This window comes from Mustela erminea, chromosome 18, assembly GCF_009829155.1.
Source record: "Mustela erminea isolate mMusErm1 chromosome 18, mMusErm1.Pri, whole genome shotgun sequence".
Classification (NCBI taxonomy): Eukaryota; Metazoa; Chordata; class Mammalia; order Carnivora; family Mustelidae; genus Mustela; species Mustela erminea.
In genome coordinates, this window is record NC_045631.1 from 44,441,562 (window position 1) to 44,466,808 (window position 25,247).

General features: G+C 47.6%; 1 protein-coding gene and 1 long non-coding RNA gene across 7 annotated transcripts in view; one reads left to right on the forward strand and one right to left on the reverse strand.

The window, feature by feature from the left end:
- The window catches only part of PLEKHM1 (pleckstrin homology and RUN domain containing M1), a 46,113-nt gene extending 25,293 nt beyond the window's left edge, over positions 1-20,820 (reverse strand). For 3 of the 5 annotated variants that reach the window (XM_032320832.1, XM_032320829.1, XM_032320833.1), the window contains exons 1-6: positions 20,711-20,820; positions 17,882-18,025; positions 14,472-14,560; positions 12,372-12,619; positions 10,061-10,687; positions 2,862-3,270 (exon numbers count right to left, since the gene is read on the reverse strand). In XM_032320832.1, coding sequence (XP_032176723.1) covers positions 2,862-3,270; positions 10,061-10,687; positions 12,372-12,619; positions 14,472-14,519 — 1,332 coding nt within the window. In that variant the 5' untranslated portion in view covers positions 14,520-14,560; positions 17,882-18,025; positions 20,711-20,820. The remainder of the gene's footprint in view (positions 1-2,861; positions 3,271-10,060; positions 10,688-12,371; positions 12,620-14,471; positions 14,561-17,881; positions 18,026-20,710) is intronic. The other 2 variants (XM_032320830.1, XM_032320831.1) reach the window with 2 other exon arrangements.
- A 130-nt stretch (positions 20,821-20,950) lies between these two features.
- Positions 20,951-25,247, forward strand: part of LOC116577522 — a 34,245-nt gene continuing 29,948 nt past the window's right edge. For both annotated transcript variants that reach the window (XR_004280528.1, XR_004280529.1), the window contains exon 1: positions 20,951-21,412. This is a non-coding gene — a long non-coding RNA (uncharacterized LOC116577522). The remainder of the gene's footprint in view (positions 21,413-25,247) is intronic.

Below are 25,247 nucleotides of genomic sequence, written 5' to 3' on the forward strand. Positions count from 1 at the left end.
ACCCAAATGGCTATTAGCAGGAGAATGGATAGATGTATTGGGATATAGTCTGACAATGGACTACTATAGAACAATGGAAAAGAACAGACTGTAGCCTCGCGCTAAATGCGCAGGTTAATCTCACAGACAAATGCTCAGTGAAAGAAGCAAGTGTACATATTGTACAAATTCACTGATATGAATGAAGTTCAACAAGAGGAAAATGAATCTGTGGGGCTCCAAGTCAGAATGGAGGCTTCCTTTGGAAGGGAACAATGGCAGAAGGCATGAGAGAGCCTTCTGGTGGGCTGGAAAGTGTCTATATTTTATTTATTTATTAAAAACATTTTTAAAAAGATTTTATTTATTTGAGAGAGAGAGAGAAAGAGAGTGAGCACAAGCAGGGGAGTGGCAGGCAGAGGGAGAGAGACAAGCAGGCTCCCCGCTGAGCAGAGAACCCAATGCGGGGCTCAATCCCAGGACCCAAGGATTTTCTAAGGGGGAAATTAGAGTCTTTTTAACAAATGGCGCTGGTACAATGGGCTATCCCTATGCAGAAGAATCGATCTGGACCCCATCCTTATACCATATACAAAAATCAACTCAAAAGGGATCACAGGTATAAACAGAAGAGCTACAACCATAACATTTTTAGAAGGACAGATAAGAGTAAATCTTTGTGACCTTGAATGAGGAAATGAGTATAGATATGACACCAAAAGCACAAATGATGGAAGAAAAAGCCAAATAAATTGGATGATACCAAAACTAAAAACATACATGCTGTGATACACAAAGAAAGTGAAAAGATAACTAAAGTGAAAAGGATAGGAGAAAATAGTTGTTAATTATGTATCCAATAAGGGTATAGAATCCAGAATATATAAAGAACTACTATGACTCAATAATAAAAAGACAAAAAAAAATCCTACTTAAAAATGGGCCAAGGTTTTGAATAGACATTTCTCCAAAGCAGATACATAAATGGCCAAAAGGCACATAGAAAGGGGATACTCCACATCATTAGTCATTAAAGAAAAGCAAATCAGAACCATAATGAAATACTACTCCTTACCCCCTAGGATAGCTATAATAACAATTTTTATGGAGACAATAAGATCTGTTGGTGAGGATGTAGAAGAAAACACTGCTGGTGGGAATATAAAATGGGGAGCTGCTTTGGAAAACAATCTGGCAGCTCCTCAAAAGGTTAAATGTAGAATTACCATGTGACCCAGAAATTCTGGGTTACCACTGCTTGGTATGCCCCCAAGACTATCTACACAAACACTTGTGCATGAATGTTCACTGCAGTTTTACTTGTAATAGTCAAAATATGGGGCAAAAACCAAATGTCTATCAACTGACGAAGGACAAAATAAAATGTAATGTGTTCATATAATGGAATCTAATCTACAATGAAGTACAGTTCAGGATACAAAGGGGAAAAATCCTGAAAATAATATGTTAATTGGAAGAACCCAGTCACAAAAAGATTACGTATTACATGATTTCATTTACAAGAAATGTCCAGAAGAACAAATCTATAGACAAAGGAGATTAGCTGTTGCCAGGGGATGAGAGGAGTGAGGTTGGGGCGGGGGTGGGGGGAAGGAGAATCGGATGGGGAGTCACTGCTAAGGGCAAGGGGTTTCTCTGATGCAGGATGAAAATGTTTTCAAGTTAGATCATAGTGACAGTTGCACAGCCTTGCAAATATATGAAAAAAGTTGAATTATACACTTTGATTAGGTTAATTATATATAATATGAGTAATAGCTCAAAAAAGCTGTTAAAAACAAGGGTGTGTGTGCACGTGTCTCCTAGTCTATTTCACGGCCTTGGCCCCATCCTGAGTTCTGGGACCTGGAAGTTACAGGCCAGATAAGAGATGCGCATGGATGGAGCTGAAAAAGCAAGACTATCTCCCAACACGAACCCCAGACAGCTGCTGGGATAAACTCAGGGCTTTGTGTGTCCATGTGCACAGGGGCATATAGCTTCTGACCCAGGCTGTTCATGACACAAGACAAATGCGAAATGGCCAAACAGTTTGGGTCCACAGCTTTGATGACAGTTCTCAAGCCTCTGACCCATGGCTCTGCCCAGAAGATTCCCAGGGCTGGCTTTCCCTTGGGTTATCCACAAAGTAGACTGGCTTATATTAGAACAGCATTGCCTAACAGAAATAGAATTCCAGTCTTGTGTGTCATTTTAAAATGTTCTACTAGCCACATATTTAAAATGTAAAAAGAAACAGGTGAAATTAATTTTGGATAATATAGTTAACCCAACATATCAGAAATACTTTTATTTTAACATGTAATCAGTGAAACTTTATTGAGATATTTCACATTCTTTTTTTCATACTAAGTCTTCAAAATGTGGTGTTTATTTTACACAGCTTGTCTCAGTTTGGACTAGCCACATTTTAAGTGCTCACTGAGCGGCCATGTGTGGCTCATGGCTGCCACACTGGTCAGCGCAGTTCTAAGTGTGGTTCATGTCGCAAGACTCAGTATTCTCAAAGCCTGGTATTTTAGATGATATGAATTTAAAAATAACAAGTGCCAAGGAGGAAACCAAGGCCCAGTGAGGTGAAACGCCTGGCCTGAGGCCTTAGGCTGATAAGTGCCAGTGGTTAAGAACAGGAGCAGAGTCTACAGTCAGAAGAGAATTATCTTCTCCACGGGGTTGATGTGAGATGACAAGAGACACCCGTGGGAAGGGACTGGCACAGTGCCTGGCTCACATCCACCAAGAGACATGAGGGGTTAACGCAGAGAAGGCAGAGACCCCTCGGGGTCACAAGCCCGAGATGCCCTGCACCAGCTCTGAGACAGTTCCCCAGGGCCGCCCCCTGAAAAGCTTGCACCACTCACCGGACTGGTGGGTGAGGACACCCCAAGGCTCCACGCAGCTCCGTCATCCTCTGGGGGCTTCTGCTGGCCACTCCCCTGGGCCAGCGCTTGGGCCGGCACTCTCATGGGACTGCCAGGCTGCTGGCCCAAAGCACTTCCCAGAGGGACAGCTTGGGCAGTGCCCAACAGCGGCAGGCCCAGGGCGCCAGAGGCGCAGGCAGGGGGCTGCTGCTTGTGATGCCCATCGGAAGCCACAGGGGACGCCTGCGCCGGGAGGGGCTCTGCGGGCCCATCAGACGGGATGCTGGCCTCCGGGCCAGGGAGGGAGAGTGAGGCCCGCCCAGTGGGAATCTCTGCTTCTCCACCGAGTCCGCCCAGTCCGTTGGTTGGCACAGAGTTCACCTGGGCTTTGCTGAATTCCGACAGCACCCTAGAAGTTTTTAAACAAAGAAACCTGTGTGACAGGTTGTCTGTGAGAATGCCCAAGGCTAGGGGGCAGTGGTTAAGAATGGAAAACTGCTGTTTTGTGATTTCAGAAACAAAACAAACAAAACTCTCGTCACCATCCATTGTTCCCTTGCTCCCACACAGCCCTCCTCTGACAGGCCTCACGAAACTTCTCCCCGGCTGAGACTCAGAACCCACTCCTGGGACCCGGACTGAGGGGAAGTGAGGACCCACTCTGTTCCTGGGACAGTAAGTGGACAGCAGCGTCGCGGGGGAGGTGCGAGGGCCCAGCCACCTTGGAGCCAGACTGCAGGTGAAGTCCGAGAAGCCTCCTGTGCCCAGGGCCTACCACCGGAGATCAGAGTACACAAGGTGCGTGAGTGTGTACGCAAGCAGACACGGGCTGTGCACCACTCCTCCAGTGGGACTGGCTCTTCCTGCCCCTCAGGGGTGTACAGGGAATGCAGGGAGCCAGTGCTACTGCCTTTGTGTACACATGCATGCACACACACACACGCATGGAAACATAATCCTGGGCCTTCTAAAATGAGCACTGGCTAGCGGCTGCTCCCCCTTCTCCTGAGGCTTCTGAGAATCCAAGTTCTGTTTCTCAAGTAAACCTATTTGCTGTCTCCTCCTCTGCTTATGAACCCAGTAGAGTACGTCATGGGCAAATGCAGGTTCATATGGCAACAAAGCTAGCTGGGCCCAAGAGATTGCCCTAATGGCTTAGACTGGGTCAGAAGGTATGTCAAACTCCCCTTAATGCTGGCTTAGGGAAATGAGGATTTTAGAACTCACATTTTCAACCTGATGTCTTTTGGCTGAGCTCTGCTCTTATTTAAAACATCAAAACCCTAAACAATATTTTAAGACATGCTAGTTAGTCCAGGATTGGTGACGAACCCATGCATTTACGGGCAACTGATTTTCAACCAGGACATTTCAGTGAGGGAAGAAGACTTTTCAACAAATGGTGCTGGGATAAGTCAACAGTTCCCATGCAAAAGAATGAAGTTGGACTCCTTTTTCATATGATTTAAAAAATGAACTCAAAATGGATCAAGCTCTTAACCTTTAGGTTAAGGTTAAGAGCTAAAACTACCAAACTCTTAGAAGGAAATAGGTATAAATCTTTGGATCAAGCAGTGGTTTCTTATAATACGACATTCAATGGATAAGCACCCAATTAAAAAACAGGTAAGTTGGACTTCATCAAAACTAAAAGTTTCTGTGCTTCAAAAGGATACTGTTAGGACACTAAAAGGACAACCCACAGAATAGGAAAAAGTATGTGCATATCTTATAGGCAAGTATTATCATATACCTGATAAAGGTCTAGTCTCCAGAACATACAGAGCTCTTAATTTGATAGTACGTGAACAAATAGTCCAACTGAAAAATGGGCAAAGGAGGGGCACTTGGGTGGCTCAGTCAGTTAAGCGTTTGCCCTCAGCTCTGGGGTCCTGGGATCCAGCCCTGCTTCGGGATCCCTGCTCAGGGAGAGGTCTTCTTCTACCCTTCCCTCTTCTCCATCCCCCACCTCCCTGCTTGTGCTCTCTGCTCTCTCTCGTGTTCTCTGCTCTCTCTCTCTCTCAAATAAACAATTAAAAAATATTAAAAAAAAAGAAAGAAAAATGGGCAAAGGATTTGCAGAGACAGTTCTGTAAAGGCATACAAGTACCTTTAGAGCAAGTACCTGAAAAGATGATGAATATTATTAAATAGTAGTGAAATAAAAATCAAAACCATAATAAGATGCTACTATAAGCCCACCAGGATTCCTGTAATAAAAAAGGAGAGAGAATACCAAATGTTGGCAAAGATGCAGAGGAAATGGAACTCTTACACACTGCTGGTAGAAATGTGAAATGCTGTAGATTCTGTGGAGAACAGTTTGGTAGTTCCTCAAAAAGTAAAACACAGAGTTACCATATGACTCAGCAGTTCAACTCATGGGTATATATCTGAGAATTAAAAGACAATGTTTGCAGAAAAGTTGTACATGAATATTCATGCAATATTACTCATAACAGCCAAAAAGTAGGAATAAAACACATGTCCACTAAATGATAAACAGATTAACAAACTGTATATCCACACAATAGGTAAAGGGTTTCCTTCCAGGGTGATGAAGGCGTTCTTCAATTATATCATAGTGATGTTGTACAGCCTTGTGAATATACTAAAACCCACCAAACTGGACACTTTAACATGGTGATTTTTATGGCAGGTGAATCGTATCGCAGCAAACCAGGAGGCTCCCCATGAGAAGAAGGTGTAACCGTGTTGGTGGAATAGTTACAGGGGAGGCAGGTGGCTGCTGGTTCTTGCTCTCAGCCTCACTCTGAAAAAAGACCAATGAGAATCCAAATCCAACGGAATAGCTGGCAGTGAGCAGGCACTGAGGCACTCACGGGTTCTAGACATAAAGGGGTAGTTTCCACAGGCAGAGAAGGAAGGGACATTTGTTAACCAACTGCTGTGTCCAAACTATTGTGACAGAATGGGGCCACTTTCTGAGATGAGCTAGGGATGCAAATTGCCCCTGGGAGGTGCCAGCTCTTTGTGGAGAACTGAGAGGTGGGTTGGTGACTGACCAAGAGCAGGCTCCCAGCGTCCTGGCTTTGGCTGGCACACTGCTGTGGCCTCCAATAGGCTCCTAAAGTTCAAGGACTTCATTCCCTTCCCTGCAAAACATGCGTGGTAACAGCACCCACCTCTTATGAGTGTGTTAAAGGCTACGTGAGAGAACATAGGTCAAATGCTTAGTAGGGTGTGTAGCACAAAGCAAGTACACAATAAACTTTAACCTCAATTTGTTACTGTGGCTGTTCTTATCATCACTGGTAAGACTACTTAGCCTCCATGGACCCGAATATAAAAATGTAAGGAAAGGAGCAGAATTACGGCAATATTCATTAGTGTTACCAAAATGGTTATCAGTTATCAATGAATCCTAATCTGTAAGACAAATTTTAATGACAGAGTAGACTGGGTGTTGGAATAAAGAAATGCCATCCAACAATAAGAACTTGTGTGATAAAATAGAGTTTTTGCTAAACCAATGCCAAGGTCAAGGTGAAATCAAGTTCACAGAGCCTCACCAGAATCAGTGCTGGCTGTCAGAACCCAAAGAGAATAAGAGAGACATTTATGTCAAGTGCAAAAATGTGCTAGAGATTTTCTTTTTTTGAGAGATGAGATTTTAAAGGAAAGGCAAAAGAAAAATTTTCAAAAACCTTTGAAAAAAATGCAACATTGGACTAAAACCACTCTAGTCCTTTCACTTTTATTCTGTCCAGCTCAGGGCACTTTTTTAAAAAAACTGTCTATTTAAAAATTCTAGGAATCTGTGCTTTCATTTAGAAGACACTGGAAAAAAAAAGATGTATTATATACATATGTATACATGTGTTCATAGAGATGCCGGTATAAAATAAATAAAAAGCATGGGCGAGAGGATCTGGATGACCGCCTCCTACAGCTAACCCTGCCAAGAGATTGAGCCTGTGCTTTTCCTGTGGATTGGTGTGTGGTGGTCCATGGCACCATCTGGATGTCAGGGGACACTAATAAAAGCCCGGAGGAGGGCTCTATATGCAAAGAATCATTTCCCCCAAGAGAAGGCTTTATGACAATGACATTTGATAAATACCACTAACCATGGTTTTGCAGCTGTGAAAGTTGAGACAAGTTATGGGAGAACCAACATCACAGGGACACTAGTAGTAAAATGACAATGACATCACCGACTGAGCACTCACCCCATGTCTGGCACTGCTCTATGCACTCTACATACCTTAACTCATTAATTCTTCCGAGCATTCTTACGCCCATTTTGCGGATGAGGACATCAAGGTCAGGAATAAACTGCCAAAGGTCGTGAAGCTGGTTAATGCAAGACTCCAGCGGTCTGGCGCCTGACTCCGTATTTCTAACCACTAGACTGTAGTCGTGCTTCTCAGTGATCACTGTAATTCAGAGCCAACCAACACAAAAGAAGCTATTCGTGGCATCAATCCTCTATTCACAAAGCAAACTGCAATTTGGTTTCTGGGAAAGATTAAATTAATACATTTCATTTGGAATGTTATGTGTTTTGTAGCTTATGTTTAATTTGTCGATGTTTTGATTTTACTGTTGTAGGAATTATAAGCCCATGGTATTTATGCCTAATTTTAAGTTACAAGTATTTAAGTAATATAATAAAAATAAGTGAACTATTAAATGTCAGTGAGAGTCTTTACTCTTAAGACATACCCTCTAGGGCGCATGGGTGGCTTAGTGGGATAAGCCTCTGCCTTGGCTCAGGTCATGATCTCAGGGTCCTGAGATCAAGTCCCGCATCCGGCTCTCTGCTCAACAGGGAGCCTGCTTTCTCCTCTCTCTCTCTCTCTCTCTTTCTCTCTGCCTGCCTCTCTGCCTAGTTGTGATCTCTGTCAAATAAATAAATAAAATCTTAAAAAAAAAAAAAAAAGACATACACTTTAAGAAGAGCTGGTATCCAGGAATGCGCAAAGACTCCCTTTAAGCCCAGCTCTCAAAGCGATGGTGCTGTGTATTTGTGCTTCTGTGTGTGTGCTTCCAGTGTGTGCTGGTTCCTCACACCACTGCCCAGTGCTGGTCTGTATGTCCTGACCCTCCCCCCGAGTTCTACCGTAATGCCCAGGACACTTCCCACACAGGGTGGACAGTCACTGATTCAGCTGGAATTTTCCAATCACAAGACTCATGAAAGATAAAAGCAAGACACATGACAAAGACACATGGCTGGCCTGCGGGAGGAGAGAGAGAACGAAGGGGCTCAGACAGGTGAACGAACCCAAGTCACGCCACTGGTCTAGCAGATAGGTGGGGACTGCTCCTTTTCAGCATGTTCTATCTAAATATTTCCATTTGACATTTGAAAGTTCTATCCAATCTGCTCAGAAGCCACGTCAGGGGTCTACCAGTTGCTGTTATGCATGCAATTCATTCCCAGGCATCTGATCTGATTCTCTGACAGCCCAATGAGGGAGTCTCCATTTTAAGATTTATCTATTTATTTGTCAGAGAGAGAGAGCGAGCGCACAAGCAGGGGGAGCAGCAGGCAGAGGGAGAAGCAGGCTCCCCACTGAGCAAAGAGCCCAATGCGGGACTTGATCCCAGGACCCTGAGATCATGACCTGAGCCAAAGGCAGAAGCTTAACGACTGAGCCACCCAGGTGTCCCATGGAGTCTCCATTTTAAAGATGCAGAAACAACCTCAAAGAGTAAGCGGTTTGACAGCCGTTACTGAACTTACAAGTGGCAGAACTGAGCTGGAAACTCGATCCCACCACAAGCCAGCCCGCACCAGCACCCAATCTGGTGTTATTCCTACACCAGCTGGGAACTGTGTAAAGGTCTGAACCAAGAGGATGGGGGCACCCAGGAGTAGACAAAGGTCCTAAACACAGGCTGGGGGAGCATGGGTCTGGCTGAAGGAAGCGCTTTATAAAATTTACCATTTTCTACCTATTAGATGAGCAAATACCCGGAAGTTGAATAATACTTTCTGCTGACAAGGCTGAAAGGACTAAGGTACAGCCCTGACGGAGGGTGACTAGGCAGTACCTGGGAAAATCACACATCAATGTATCCTTTGGCTCAGCAATTCTGTTTCTGGAAATTTACTGAACAGAGTTACTTGCAAAGAATTAAAAGACCACATATACAAGGTTATTTATAGAAATAGGGAATTCCAATACCCACTAAATACAGGGCCGGTTAAATAAACTAACCAGCAATGGAAACATATACAACAACAACAAAAAGAAATAAAGAAGTTCTAATGCTCCAAACTGAAAACTGATATGATCTCTTCCAAAACAGAGTGTCAAACGGTATATTCATAACAGCTTTTGTGGGTAAGGGAACAGGGATAAGAAATAAAAAACATTAAAAAAAATCTGTAGATTCATATTGGTTAGATGCATTTAGAAACATCAGAAGAAAATGTAAGGAATCAATAATTATGGTGACAGAGGCGTGAAAGGCTTTTTGCTGTATACATTTTAGCCTTTTCCCAACCATAATAATAGATTATCTGCTCAAATATTACCGTTAAAAAGCCTATATAAAGAAGGCTCTGCTTGTGAGCCTGGCCTAACACAGAGATGGTGAGTCACTATGTTGTACACCTGAGACTAATATAACATTGTTTATCAACTACATTCAAATTAAAAACATTTTTTAAAAGAGAAGGCTCTGTCCAGGCTCCCTCCACTAGTCAAGTTCATTGTTCCATGGACTCTTCCCTCCATACATCTGCTTGGCCCCTTTTGTCTACCATCTCCTCCAGTTCAGGGTCTGCGTCTTTGTGAGGCCTTCTGGGAGGTCACAGAGGAGCACCCTTACCCACTGTGCTTCCCTGCAGTTTTTGGAAGTTGTACATGTAACCCTGAACCGTGAGTCTCCTTCCCTCTAGAGGCAATGATATCTTACACTGCGCCTCAGAGAGAGGAGGTCACCTGCTGAAGTTCACCCTGGGGCAGCACTGCGTACAGCCTGGTCCAGCTCTGAGCCCTACTTAGAGCCATTCTCCTCACTGCCCCATGTGGCCTCCAGTTATAGGTTCCAGCAACTCCAGTCCCTGAGGAAGAGAGATGATGTCCCCTTTGTCTTTCTGTATGTCCCTATAGTGGTTAGTGCTCAGTGACAGGCAATCACATGCTATAGGAAGGGAGACTTGAAAGAGGAAGAGAAGGAAGGAAGAGAGAGGGGGAAGGGGTTGGGGGAGGAGCACTCACTCTTGAAGAGACAGGTCTGAATCCTCAGCATTTGCTGTCCCCACGTCTGAGTCGTAGGACATAGGCTCCTCAGTATGTTCTGGACTCTTGGAGCCGTTCTCTTGGAGTAGGCAGCTATCAGAGTTTAGGCTGCAAGACAGCTGGGATGAACTGGCCGTGTCCAGGCTGAGAGAGGAGGCTGTGAGCTTCCTGTTCCGTCGGATCTTGTGTCCTGAGTGCTGGACTTCGATGTCCTCCGAGCCTGAGGAATGGGAAATTGAATCCAGAGACTCTTTCCGCTGTAGTTCTGTCCCAGAGGTAGCGAGGGGGTCAAGATCAGAGAGCGGACAAAGCCCAGAGAGAGCCAGCGGGGTAAGCGTCCACTCGTTTAGGATGGCAGACTTGTAGGAGAGCTCGAAGGACAAGGATGTCAGTCCCTGCAGGAAGCTGAGGAGGAACTCCCCCTCCTCAGCGTCTCGAAGCAGCGCTGTGGGCTGGTAGTACTCGCACAGGTGGGCCGGCTCCTGGAGGAGCAGCTTCAGGTAGCACTCCATCAGGCCGTCATTGAGGGCCAGTCGCAGCCAGGCCCGGCAGCGGCCCACGTCTGTGCTCACAAAGATCAGGTGCTCCAGCTCCGAGATGATGTGTCTGGGGATGGGACGACAGGCTTGTTTCAAGAAAGGATTTCCAATCACTGCGGTCTTGTTTTAGCCACTGGTTAGCAAGAGCCCATCATAACAACTGCCCATATACAGAGGCTTGAAAAAATCTTGGATAACAGTGCTCTATGGGGAATTTAGAAATATTAAGCTATTACCCCCAACTTTTTGAGGTTGCTGTCATGGAGGATAATTGCCATTTTCATTACGGCTACTCGGGGGCCCCTGACATCATGTGCTCATCTAGCACACATCTGATGAGCCCCTAAGTGCAAGGTCTCTTCAGAGCCTAGAGACACAGGGTAAAGACATGGCCCTGTCCTCAATCCAGGTGACCACCTTTCAGGGGCACATGAGGCCTGTTGTCAGCAGAGCTGGAGTGGGAGTACACTACCATTTCCAGGTCTCAATAAGAGAAATGCCATAGAAAAGGCAGTATCTGAGCTGGGCTATTAAGGGATTTCAAGAGGCGAAAATGGAAGGGGAACCTTCTAGGCACAGAGGACCGAGAGAAAAAAGGCACCAAGGGCAGGAAGGCAACAGCTCTGCAGTCAAATGCTCTACCACTAGGAAGGCAACAGCTCTGTAACAGGAGTGGCGAGCACTCCGATTACAGCTCCAAGAGGAGGAGCGGGCGATTGGGCTGCAAAGTCAGGTAAGGCAGGGTCTTAAGTATCTTAAGTATCCAACCGGTGAGGCAAAGTGGGGGCACAGCCAGTAGCTGTGCATCAGAATCACCCAGGAACCTGGTCAGGATACAGACTCTGGGGCCCCCACTGAGTGAATCACACTCCAGATTTGAGAGCCTGAGGGTTTTTACACAGGGAAGTGACTTGACCACAGTTATGTAGATGTCTTGGTGGGCTGTTCTGGATAAGATCACATCCCACATGTGCAAACTGAGTTCCTGAATCCTCGATCTGCTGAAAACACCCCTCCCCTGACTTCCACAGTGCCCTGCACGTCTCGCCTGTGGGAGCGCAGCCCATCTCTGTGGGACCAGCAAACGCACTCTGCTTAGTTTCAGTTCATTAAGTGCGGCCCAGCCGACTGGGCTAAAGACAGAATAAGATGAGGACAAGCAGAAAGCCACTGTCAGCCAGGAGTGTGGTAAGACCCTGAGACAGGGCAGTGGCAGTCATCAGGAAAAGGAAGACAGAGACCCACAAGACACCTCGGGCCAAAGGTGGCACTAAACAGCCCTTCGAGGCCCAGCGTCAGCTCCCGGCTCCACAGCCCAGGCCATCCTCAGCAGTGCCATGGAGACAGCCGTCCCAGGGTGAATAGTCAGACAGTCTGGATTCCACTTTTTTTTTTTTTTAAAAAAAGGCCATCCCTTGTTATAAGGTTTAGCAATATAGATGTTCAAACACCTTGAGGCAGGGTTAGCAAACTTCTTTTGTAAAAGGCCACATAGTAAAGATGATAGGCTTTGGAGGCCACACTCTCTCTGTTACAACCACCTCAGTTTGCCACCGTGTGGTAACGGTGGCTCCTGCTACAGGCGACCAGCCATGGCTGAAGGCTGAGGGGCCCTTGAGGCTTGGTCTAACAATAACCCCTATCTCGCCCATCTCTGTTCTAGAACAGACTGGCTCTGGTGATTTCCCACACAGCTGGCGAGGGAGAGTCCCGCGTCCTCCCCACAGCAAAACCTCCCCAGCTCATCTCACTTGTGAGTGACAGCTTTCAGGAGGGGCCAGAACACGGGCTGAGGAAGAGGCTTCTGGTGGGCGCTTTTCTTCCTTTTCCCTCCGGCCTCAACTCGGATGTGCTTGGCGTGTAGGCCGTGGATAAATACGGCCTCCAGGGCGCTGCACATGGCATTGGCATCTCCATCTTCGCTAGTGACTGCCGTGTCTGAGGACACATACTGCTTCTGCAGCGCCTTCACCGATCCCACCAGCTTCTTCTTGATCACCTGGTCAGTGGCAGACACAACACAGCCTTTAGGAGATCCTGCAATGGGACTGCTTCTCGCCACACACACACAAGCACCCACGCAGGCACACACATCTATGTGTGTGTCTATACAGCAAAGTTCGCACAAACTAATTATACAAAACAAAGCCAGAGCACCGCGGTACTGATTTTTTTTTTTTGCAAAATGCAAAGGTATTTGTATATTTTTGTTTTGTTTTTTAAACTGAACTTCAAACGAAAACAACAACAGAAGAAACTGAACTTCAGTGAATTGATATCCATATAAATCTCGTGTTTAAATTCTGGTTCCATCACATTACAGCTATGCGAGCTTGGGGAACCCACCCAGCGCAGCAGGGAAGCGGTCTCCTTACTCGCCTGACTACGATTCCACCAAGAAGCAACAAGTGCTGCTTTTGAACAAGAAAAAGGGATCACAGTCTACCCCAAGAAAGATCCCAACTGGGCAGAGGCTCAGGTGAGTGTCAGCTCAGTTGGTCACCAGCGGGGTCACCCCAGACATTTCACTTAACCTCTCTGAGCTTAATGTCCTCACTGTTAAACAGAAAGCATACTCCCTGATCTACAGCACTGCAGGGATTACCCGGAGGGCAGGACTGGTCTTTTATTCATCCTTGGATCCTTGACACTTGGCACAGTGCCTGGCACATGTAGGTACTCAGTTAAATGTTCAGCAAGTAAATTATAATGTAAGGATAGTCTGGTCATAATATGAGCATGTCAAAGTTACCTAAGTATGTGGAAAAGGACTAGAAGGGAATGCAGAAAAACTGGTTTGAATCGTTAGCTGATAGGATTACAGATAAATATTTTACTGTTTTTATTTTTATTTTAGCCCAAACAGTTCATTTTAATGTTCTCTGAAAAGCTGAATATTCTTTTTTTTTTTTTTTTAACAACAGCTTTAATGAGACCTAATTTACATAGCATAAAATTCACTCATTGAAGGTACACAGTTCAGTAGTTTTGGGTATATTCACAGAGTTGTGAAACTACAGCCACTACCTCATTTTAGAACATGTTCACTGCTTCAGAGAGACACACTGTGGAGTCACTCCCTATTCGCTGCTTCCCCAGTCCCGAGCACCCACTCATCTACTTTCTGTCTTGACGATTCACCCATTCTGGACATTCTGTATACATCAAGTCACACAGGCAGCAGCCTTCTGTGTCTGGCTTCTTTTACCTGGCATGTTTCCAAGGTCTGTCTATACTGTCACTGTGTATTGGGACTTCATTCCTTTCTATTGCCAAATCATATTTCACTGCGTGGACACCCCACATTTTATTTATCCATTCACCGATTAATAGACATCTGGGTTGTTCCCACTTCAGGGCTATAATGCTGCTATGAACCTTCATGCACAAGTGTTTATGTGGACGTAAGTTTTCAGGTCTCCTGGGTACACACCTAGCAGTGGAACTGGGCCACCACTTAGTCTTATGTCATTTTGATTCTAGCCATCCCAGAGGGTGCAAAGAAGTCTCTCGTGATTTTGAATGCATTTGCCTAATGTCTAATGATGTTAGGCATCTCTTCATGTACTTGTGGGTCATATGTATGCCTTCTTTGGAGAAATCCTTGGTCTTTAGGTAGCCTATATTAAATGACCATCATTTTTTGTAAATTCCCATTTTATCACCAATAAGATATTCTAGAAAGGCCAGGATCTTCTCAGAGCCTGCTTCTGCTATCACTTTTTCTCAACCCAAGGTCCCACGTTCTGGGCAGTCCTTGTTCATTTCAAAGCAAGAAAAATCAATGAAATGGCTGTCCTGTGCACCCTTCCCCACCCTTCAGCATCGCCCCCCACCCCCCCGCAGCCTACCGGGATGGCAGCCCGGGGATCCAGTCCATTCTCCACCACTGAGAGCATTTCCACTCACACAGCAGCTCCCTCGGAGAATCACATGACACCTGCAGAGACAGATGGTGGCCAGCTGAGCAAGTTCCAGCTCACCAGCCCTAGCCAACTCGCCCTCTGCCCCCAGCAGGCAGCAGGAGGTTAGCCCGTCTTCCTTAAACTGCAATGGAAGGGCATTTGAATATACAAGGAAAAGCTAAGAGTAGATTTTAAGGAAGGAAAGGAGGAAGGAAAACAAATCCGTGGGCTCAGATCTCAGGAGATGTGGAGTCCTGTATGTCATGGATGGGTCTGGCCCAAGCAGTGTCCAGAAAGGGCTCTGGATTCCACACCCAGTACTGGCACAAAAAGCAGGACATATAAGGCTGATTTAGACACAGAACTAAGGGGGCAAGGAGGTGTCAAGGGCTCACATGGCCAGGAAGCAGGCGCTCACAATTCACACTGATGGCCTGGGTCCTGCAACTGCCCCCTGTGACTCCTGTCCCAGTCTGGTGTCTGCCAGCTCAGCAGTGACAGTGACAACTGAAACAGCTTCCAGAGGGAGGGCTCTCTCACTACACATCTGCTTCTCCTCAGGCTAAACTGGAGAAGCACAGGGACATGTCTAAAGGGAGACGGGTCTGACTCTCAATTTGCTGCTAATCAGCTAAGCATGCTGGGGCACCGTAGCAGACCTCTCGGATGGAGAACAGAATGTGGAAAATGCCTAGCACAGGGCCTGAAGGTACTAAGGAGAAAGAGTATCTACAACCCTAGTGTTTGTGGCCATCCAAACCTACTGGCGAAGACTGCCAGGAGACTGCCAGGGCGTGAATGCGTGAGTGCGAGTAGCTGAAGGAAATCCCTCAGGGCACTGGCTTCCTCCTGAGGGGGGCTGAGGTGGGAGGGCTTCCACCTGAGCCTAAAGGGGGCTGCTGGCTGGCCTGACCTCACCCCAGCCACTTGGATGAACCAGTATGGGGTAGGCACCTTCCCATCTACACAGACCTCTAGTGACCACACAGCTGAGCATGAGGGACACCCAAAACTAGATCATTGCTGTCCTTGTTCTCAAAAACTCCTGGTCCAAAGAAGTTAATAAAGCCGAGGCCCGCTAAATGGATTTTGTACTCTTTCCATATACTACTTCCTGCATTCCTCCTCATCACCCTGGGAGGGCTGTTTTATTATCCTGATCTAACAGATAAGAAATAGAAGCTGACCCAGGTCAAGGAACTTCCTTAGATTCCAGGGCTGATAAGCGGCAGACTCCACCACCTCCCAATAGGATTAGCCTTCTCTCACCCCTTCTGGAAGAGGCCAGTATGAGCTAGGGCTAAGGGATAGGTGGGGAGGGAGCAGGGGAAGGTTTAGGAGAGGGCTCTGTAGCTGAGGGCCCAGGTGAGCGGGTGCAAGGGAACATCAAGGTCAGGCCAGCAGGAAAGGTTTACAGAGAACAGCAGGGTGGCCCTAAATGACATTAAATGCTCTGACTTAAGCCCTGGCCTCTGGAGCTGCTGAGGGTAAACAGGACCCAGAGCCAAGCTTCCTAAGGAAAGGCATGCAGAGGGAGGGAGGTCTGTGTGTGGGGGGATGGCCCCCGCAGCACCAGCTCTGGTCACAGCACGACAGACCACCAGAAAGAATGCTGGCCCCCGGCCACAGTCTGTTTGACCACCTCTCCTGTCGCCATGTTCCCGGCTCCGAATGCCTGAGGTTCTCAGAACCCTCCTCTGTGACCAGCTCCATGCTCTGGCCACAGGGGGATGGGAACAGGGGATGGGCTGCAGTCACAGTCCCTCCTGAAATTGTGCCTGATCCTGGAAGTGAGGTTCCTTCAAGCCTATCCTATGCAGCCCTGAAGGTCAAGTCCAGGTTCTCTGGTCCCAAGACCCTGGCATCCAATCCCTTTCAGCAATTCCAGTGGCCTAAGGCCTCCCTTTAGACCTGTTGTTCCAGACAGAACCTCAAGCTCCCAAACTGCCCTTCCCCTGGCCAGCCTTAGAACTTGGATGGCAACAATTGGAATAGTAGGTCCATTAAGGCCTCACTAATGAATTAAGCCAAAATAATAGAGTATTCATCGGAGGGAGGAAGGCTTATCAGTGAGTGGGTGCTCTGGCCAAGTCAGGGTCTGCTAAAAAAAAAAAAAGTCAATGGACACTGAGAGGTCAGAGCAGGGCCGGACAGGAGACAACTGTGGCCTAAAACAAAGTGTCAGAAAACCCACAAAATGACAATAGTGCAGAGAAATCCAGGAGAAGAGCCACTTGACAATTCACAAAATAGGATGAGACTTTGGGGTCAGGCCAAAGTTAAGGGCACGCTTTTCTTTGCAAGGAGCCAAAGCACCCTACCTGGGCCTGCCTGTCCCCCAATGCCTCAGGGAGGCAGGAAACCGGCTCAGAGGCAGGAGCATGACAGTCTAGGAGATCTCTGGGATTTGGGTCTCCTGACAGCTAGGTCACCACTCCAGCAGGCTCCTGGCAGGTCCAGACCCCCAATCTACCATCCTATGGGACTGGCTTCACTTCCTATCCTCAGAACAGTCTTCACTAAAGAACTAAACCAAAGAGGGGTGTCTCTTCGGGAGACACAGGCTGAGGAGAACAAATAGAGAGCCTCAAACATTATAGGCACAGTTGAGCAGAAAAGGGTGAGTGGCGTCTACCTTTAGGAACCTCTAAACCATCCTAAGTCTACCTCTGCCCTTTAGTATTGATTCACCCTGGCACAGGATCTCATTCTCTAATCTGATTTAATTCTTAAAACAATCCTGTAAGAGGAGGATGATTATGCCCCATTTTACAGAAGAGAAAACTGAGGCTCTGGAAATGGGCCTCAGGTAAGGGACAGAATTCTCTGGTTTCCTCATTCAAGTCCTATGCCTCTCAGTTCTTGGTTCAAAGAGTTGTAGGCAAACTTATTAGACTGTTCTGAGGGACTCAGAAGCTCCATTTTATCTAAGAAAGCCTAAAACCAACAAGAAACAACCTTGCCCACCAGATCCGTAGCATACTAAAGGGACAGGCCCCACACACTCAGGTGCCACATCTCCCAACAGCTGGTTTTACAAATGGAAACAGGTACTGGGACCCCAACCTTCCGAGGAAGGCCAATGGAGCCCCTGGCCCAGATCAGTGGAGCTTGATTCCAAGAACTGTCCTGCTCCCAGGCCAGCCCTGAAGATACTCCCTAAGTCCCTCTGCAGCACAGATTCTTTCCATAGTAGCTAGGTTTCAGAACTGTCCTTTCCTAAATGTTCCAATGCACAGGAAGGAAACATTCTGGTTGATTTTCTTTGTTACATGCCCTTCTATATACTTCCAATCTCACTTCCTCCAGAGACGAAGGAAGAATGAAAAGAAGACAAGGGCTCAAACGAGACTTACATTAAAAGAAGAAATGGATGACCTGGCTTCACCGCTTTCGAAATACTCCATTCACCAGTAAACAGCAACCTCCTCTTCTTGGAGACTTCCCCGCCATCCGTGACAGCCTCGGTCTCTACAGCCTGAATCCGATCCTGCACCTGGCTATGCAGAACAACAGGCTGGTGTTTAAGCCCTCCAGCTGCTGCCCCAGGTGATGAGTCAGGGTTTTCAGTCGGAAACGAGTGACAGAGTTATCTTCTGATTCAGAAAGGCAGCTGATCCTCCAGACATGTGAGTGCTGAGTGAGTGAACAGCACCTCCCTCTACCTGAAGAAACTTGGGAGTTCTGGACAGAGGGTCCTGTGAAGGGTGGGATGGGTGTGTGTGTCTGGGGGTGAAGGCGACTAGGCCTTTGAAGCAATGAATACCAGCTGGAGGGCAAGAAACTTCTAGCTCGTGATTCTCAGTCTAAAGGCTAGTGGGTGAGGCCAGAAATGTGAAGTGTATGAACACTGGGTATCTTTCTTTCCTCTCTCCCTCCTCCCCTACAATACACATTTCCCCCATATTCTTTTTTTTTTTTTTTTTTAAGATTTATTTATTTATTTTCAAGAGAGCGAGAGAGCGCACATGAGTGGGAGGAGGGGCAGAGGGAGAGACAGACAGAATCTTAAGCAGGCTCCCTGGCCAGCATGGAGCCCAGTGAGGGGCTCAATCTCACGGCCCATGAAATCATGTTCTGAGCTGAAACCAAGAGTCAGACACTCAGCCAACTGAACTACTCAGGCACCCCACGTCACCCCCATATTCTTGTCCCACATCCCTTAGGATTCCAGCAGGGACCAAATTCTGAATGAATGAAAGCAGAAACTTTGCCCCAACTCATTCACCATTGCATTTCTAATGCCCAGAACAGTGCATAGCCCACAGTGGTGCTCAAAATACACTTGCTGAATGAACAGATGAGTAAAATAAGAAGGCTCAGGGCAGGTATCTCCACTCCAGACTGTAAGAAGTTGGGGTATGCAACTTTTCAGTGGGAGGGCCCCTGTGGAATTCCGTCCATCATCCCAAGCTGCCAACAGGCTGTGAACCCTGTAGATATATCATACCTTACTAAAGGTAGAAGGGAATTCAATTTTCAAAGAAGCGAGACTATAAATGGCAAGCAAAGACAATGGGTCCTCTTTGGGGCCCCTTACAATTGCTGCAAAACGGCCAATCCTTTGGAGTGTGGTCACCAGAATAAGAGGGGATGTGCACCCAAAAAGCCCAGGAGATCATAAATACTAACAGTGGGGCCTGGGTGTCTCAAGAAGGTCTAGTTACTGAGATAACTTGGCTCTTTAAGTTCATGGGTCATCAAAATGGTCAAAAATCAAGGACAGTACCGGCAAAAAGAGGTAGCAACTCAACAGCCTCTGAATCCACCTAATTCTTCAGCCTCCCCAGGACCCACTCACCTACACTCTTCACAACATGTAACATCACCTCTGGTACTGTTTCCCTGTGTTCCGTATTGGGACTAATCTGCAACCAGCTCTGGCTGGCGGGGAGCACTACGTAAGGGTCCCTTTTAAGTGCCAGGACAACACTTATGGACATGGTTCTGTGACCAGAGCCAACCCCACACAGTGGAAGCCTCTGAGTTTCTACAGATGACCATCCAAAAGGAAGTGGTAAGTCTCCACTGTCCCAGTCTGATGGAGTAGCCCGCCCTCACCTTCCACGTATTCGGATGATACCTACCATTCCAGCAGCCAACACAAGTAATGTAATATGAATGCTAAAAACACAACCCTTGAGGACAACAGGTACGGGGGACCAGACATCCAGGAAAAAAACCCTGAACCACAGGAGGTGATCTCCCCTCCTCCACACTTATTTCTTATTTACCTTCGGAGGCCCTGCACCCATGCAGCTGCTCGGCAACTGCCCAGCTCTGAGAAAGCACCCTGATTTGGCTGCTGAGGGGAAGCAGGCGGGGTTGGCAGGGGACTGCTCTACGTTCTCTGATCAAATGGGAACCACGTCAAGGGAAGAATGGGTGCAGAGTTGGGGTGAAGAAATGGGGACAAGGAGACCTAATTTTAGTAACACTGGGTAGGGGTGGTAACTGGGGAGGCAAGAGCTGGGGGCAGTTTAGCAAAGACTTAGGGATGAGGGGTCCTCAGGATGGCTGGAGGTGATAAGAAAGGATGTGGTGGGCTCTGAAGTTAGGGGTTGAGTCTGTGAGGACACGAAAATACATGTAAAACTTAGTACAGGGCTGAGGTCAGAGTTATTAAGAAGAGGGGGTGAGCTCAACAGAGCGTCTGCTTTTGTGGTAGGTATTAAATGAGGGTGGGTGGAGGTGGGGTGAGCAGAATTTGGGGGGCTGAGCAGGGAGACTGGGATAAGAAAGCTGAGCCAGAAAAGGGGAAAACCAGAATGGTGGGGATCAGAGGAGGTTAGCGTGGAACACTGCGGCTGTCAAAGGGGGTGAGGGGTGAGGGAAGCGGAGGGATGTGGCTGCGCTGGGGGATGGAACTGGGCTACTGTGGGGGTCAAGAGTGTGGCCGCATTTACGCAACACCAGGGATGAGGGGGTGGGGGTAAGGCCTGGGCTCGGTCCCGGGCGGGAGAAGATGGAGGGGACGGGTCAGCAGTGGCTGTGCGGGCTGAAGGGTCAGGTCAGAGTGCGGTGGGGTGCGGGGCTCAGACCGGGAAGGGAAGGGGCTCTGAAGCAGGACAGTCTCAAGGCAACAAGGGGTTTGGGACCACGGACAGAGCTGGGGGCCCACCGCCCGTTCGCGTGTCGGCCCCGGCGCCCGTTCTCGCCCTCCTCGCCCCCGACCGCTAACTCACCAGAGGGAGCGGGGAGGTGGCGAGGAGCACTCCTGGCCGCAGCAGCCTCTCAGCTTCCGACCCGACGCAGCGGCCTCTCCGCCACTGACAACAGGAAACGACTCTCGCGGCGCCTGACGCAATCACGTCGGTTGGACGCCCGGTCCCGCCCCTAGCCCACGGAGCCAATCGTAGGGCTGAAGGAGCCGTGGGGGCGGGGCCAGCGCTCCCGCAAGCCCAAATTGCCAAACATCTAGCAGGTGAGCGATCTGGGAGGCTCGCAACTCTAGGACCCCAGGTGCGCGCGAAGAGGTGGGGCCACTAGGCGAGGTCACCAGCGTCGGGCGGAACGTGTCCTCCTGTCCGCCTCCAGCAGCGTCTGTGTCAATCTAGATCCTGGCTTCTGGGTTCCTGACCTCGCCTGGCCACAGCACCGTCAGTGCAACTTTGCGATTGTCTCTTGGCCTGCTGTGGGAAGGCTCCCACTTGTAAAATCGGACCAATAGCCTACCCTAGTTTTGCCTCCCTGAGGGCATCAGCGCGGGTGGTGCTTCCCGCCTGGAGGCTCTGGGGAAAAGCATACATGTTTTGATCACACCTTTTACCGAGGGAGCCTTTAGGTCCCCAGGGCTTTCTCCTGTAACCTGCTTATCAGCCCTAAGGAACCTGCTTATCAGCCCTAAGGGGGGAAGTTCAAGGGTCCGGATATTCTCATCTAGCCAGGTATTCTTCGTTTGCTTTCCTTGATAGAGTTGACATTTCTTTTTCAGATGGACTCAGAAGTGTGTGTGTGTGTGTGTGTGTGTGTGTGTGTGTGTGTGTGTTGGGTGTCTTTTGCTTCTGATACTTCACACCTGCAGGCTTTGGTCAAATGGGAGCTTAGAGCCTGAGTGTGGGGTGAGTGCCTGGGTGGAGAGGTACTACCTGCAGGTCCAGGGGAACTTAAGGAGTATCTACAGGGCTGGTCTAGCAACAGCACAGTTCTTGGAAGCAAGCTCCAATGATCTGGGTCAGGGGCTCCATGGGTCTTCCTGGGAAGGTCAGGGTCCCCAGTGCCTGTTTCTATTTATAAAATCAGCTGTTGGAGATATGGCACTTGAGTGTGTGGGGGCTGCCCCTTCAGTAATTCTCTTTCCAGGAGTGAGAACCACCTCTTCCTGGTTTTAGACTAGATGAATCTGAGTGCATTCAGTATGGTTAATCATCAAGGAGGAAGTTAGAGATAAGGACATAGAGGCAAAGTATTCTCTTGGTGTTAAACAGGGTGGAAAGTAAGGAATTTACTAGGGAAATCCCATTTCCTAGGCAAAAGAATAGTGTTTCTTGTTAAAATAGCACAGCAAGAGCATCAGTGTCTTGACACAAGCATGCCCTCCCCCAGATAGCCGGCAACATTCCTCAGTTCTTCCAGTGAATTTTTGCACAGCTGCTGTCTGAAAAAGCTGTGGGAACCCCCACATATAATCTCTTGTCTGCCTTTTCAGGAACCCCCATCTCCTGGTCTTTTACTTCCCAGGCCTCTTGGCTCCTCTGTAAAGTCAAGGGCTTGTCTTCCTCTCTTCATCTTGCTCTGGTGCACACTGCCACCATTCATGGGCCGTGAGTCCACCAGGTAGTCTCCAGCCGGGGGAAAAAAAAAATCTCACATTACCATTTCATTTGAGCAGTAATAAAGGTACATGCAACTTGCTGTGGTGCTAGGGAAGAGGGCTTGAAGGTTATCCTGGACGAGGCAACTTGTATCTGAGCTTACCAGGTGGATAAGAGGAAAGAGCATTGCAGGTGAAGAGACTGGCAGAGAAATGGCTGGTGGGTAGGAATGCGGGCTGAGCTCAAGGGACAGTGCCAGTGCGGTGCCGCAGGGAGGTGGAGAGGAAGCTAGGAGGTAAGAACAGAGGAAGGGGAGGCGGTTGGGACGGGTGGGGAGATACAGATTGGGTGAGGGGGAAAGGGAGGAGGCACAGACCCACCTGGAGGCCAGTGTAGGAAGGGCTGAAACATTTGAAAACGCAGCTCACACACCACTGGTCTGTCTGCTTAGATTTCAAGCACAATGCAGAGTTACGCAAAAAGGCAGGAGAACTGTGAGGCATCTGAATTCCCTGGGGACAGGTCCCACGTGTAGATTTCTGAATCGCTCTCCTACCCTGGAGTCACTCTGGGATGGGGTCCAAGAACTTCGGCTTGACCACCTCTCCTGTGCCCTGCCCTCAGTATGGATCCGAAGCTTAAGAAAATATAAGAATCTGTCTTGGGACGCCTGGGTGGCTCAGTTGGTTAAGCAGCTGCCTTCGGCTCGGGTCATGATCCCAGGGTCCTGGGATCGAGTCCCACATCGGGCTCCTTGCTCGGCAGGGAGCCTGCTTCTCCCTCTGCCTCTGCCTGCCTCTCTGTCTGCCTGTGCTCGCTCGCGCTCTCTCCCTCTGTCTCTGAAAAATAAATAAAATCTTTAAAAAAAAAAAAAAAAGAATCTGTCTTAATTTAGGAGCTGAGGGATAAGGGATTAACATTTGTGCAAATGCTTCTGTTGTGTGCCAGGTGGGAACTGTGATTTGTCCTCATCAACCACCAAAAACAGACTTAAGAGAAGCTGAGTAACTTGGCCACACAACTAGTTAATGAATGGTAGAGGAAGGACTGTCAGCCAGCTCTAATTCTAGTTGGAGGGCTGGCATAGATCAGTGGCAGAGCAAGTGGGGTTTGGAGCCAGGAATGCTTCGGTTTGAACACCAGCACATACTGTTCCCTCGGCCTTCCCTACGATATGCGGGGCCTGAGACAACCCAGCAAGTGTGGGGCTAAGACCACTGCCACGGTCAGTGGTTTTCACAGGCCCCTTGAGGTAGTACTGAAGATAGAAACTTCTAAGTTTAACTGATGATGAGAAAAGAGAAGTCAGAACACCCTGAGGCCCCTTAGCCTCAGGCAGAGGGGCCAGGGTGTGTGCCTTAAGGTAAATTCCCCCAGACTATCTGAGCCTACATTCTCTCATCTGTAAATTGGGGGAAATATCAATTGATGTGTGGATTAAGTAAGATAATATACTTAGGATGGTTTCTGGCCTGCAGTAAGCATGTGAAGATGACCAGCTGTAGGGCACCTGGGTTGGTTAAACGTCTGCCTTCAGTTCAGGTCAGTCCTGGGGTCCAGCCCACAATGGGCTCCCTGCTCAGCGGGGAGACTGCTTGCCCTTCTCCCTCTGCCCCTCCCCCAGCTCATGCTCTCTTGCTCCTCTCTCAAAGGGATGAATAAATTCTCTTTTTGCTTCTTTTTACAAAAATTTATTTATTTAAAAGATTTTATTTATTTGAGAGAGAGCGAGCATGAGCAGGGGGAGGGGGAAAGGGAGAGGGAGAAGCAGACTCCCTGCTGAACAGGGAGCAGATTCAGGGCTCAATCCTAGGACCCTGAGATCATGACCTGAGCCAAAGGGCAGACACTTAACCGCATGCACCACCCAGGAGTCCCTGGATGAATAAAATGTTTAAAAGAAAAGAAAAAGATGACTGGCTATATTATTGTTCAAGCTAATTCTCACCTTCCCAATCCAATCAGATCTCTGCTTTTAATTGCTCTCTGAGCACTGGAGAGACTTTCTTTTTTTCTTATTTTTTGAGAGCCCTTCTTGTTTGAACCCCAGATGTATCCTTACTTGGCAGCTGACTGAAGTCATCAAACTAGTACTAATGCAATCATTTTTCTCAAAACTGGAATTGCTGATGTTCTCCTGGGTTCTGTTGTAGGAAGCTGGTTCTCCCCACCCTTTTATAAAATGGATTTAAAGGGTTTTTAATTATTGATTTGTCAATTATTCTTCAATAAAGCTGGACAAAAAATAAAAGTTTTGACAAAATAATGATAAATAAATAAATAAATAATGATAAATAATAATTTTTTTAAAAACCCCAAATGTCATTATACAGAGTTTACAGTTCAAATAGTATGAAATGAAATGATGAGGGAACATAATGACCCACAGAAGTTTCTTGCCTCCCCCGCCTGCCCACCCTTCTGAGCCAGTTCACTGGGGCTGGTTATTTCTGGCTGAATCTTCTGGTGCTTATCTCCACCTGTCCTGTGCTTCTAGCTCTTGATTTACCCATTTTAGTTACTGTCAGCAGACTTCCTCCTAGTAACACAGACAAGTAGTTCTTTAACAACCCAGACCATTCTTGGGGTTTGGTTGCGTCACTTTTTGGTTACATCACTCTGTTAACACTGTGTTAACAGAACTGTGAGTATGTAAATATTGTTGGCGTGGCCCTCTGTCTGGGTTCTGTCCTCCCCTGTGCGCTCCAGCTCTCTTCTCGATCTGTCCCACAGCTTTCACCCTGGAATCTTCCCTCGCTGCTTCCTGGGTTGGCCTTTTCCTGGTTCCCTTCTCTTCTTTGCTTTCTTTACTCTCTCTCTGCTGGACCACATCTGCAGTTAAGAATCCCTATCGAATATTAAAAAACAGAAGAGTCTTTGGACCTCCTAATGATAGTAGTTATACCTTTAGGACCTACTAATTGGTAAAAAATACTTCAGGACCCCAAATTATCATGGACTCCTGCTC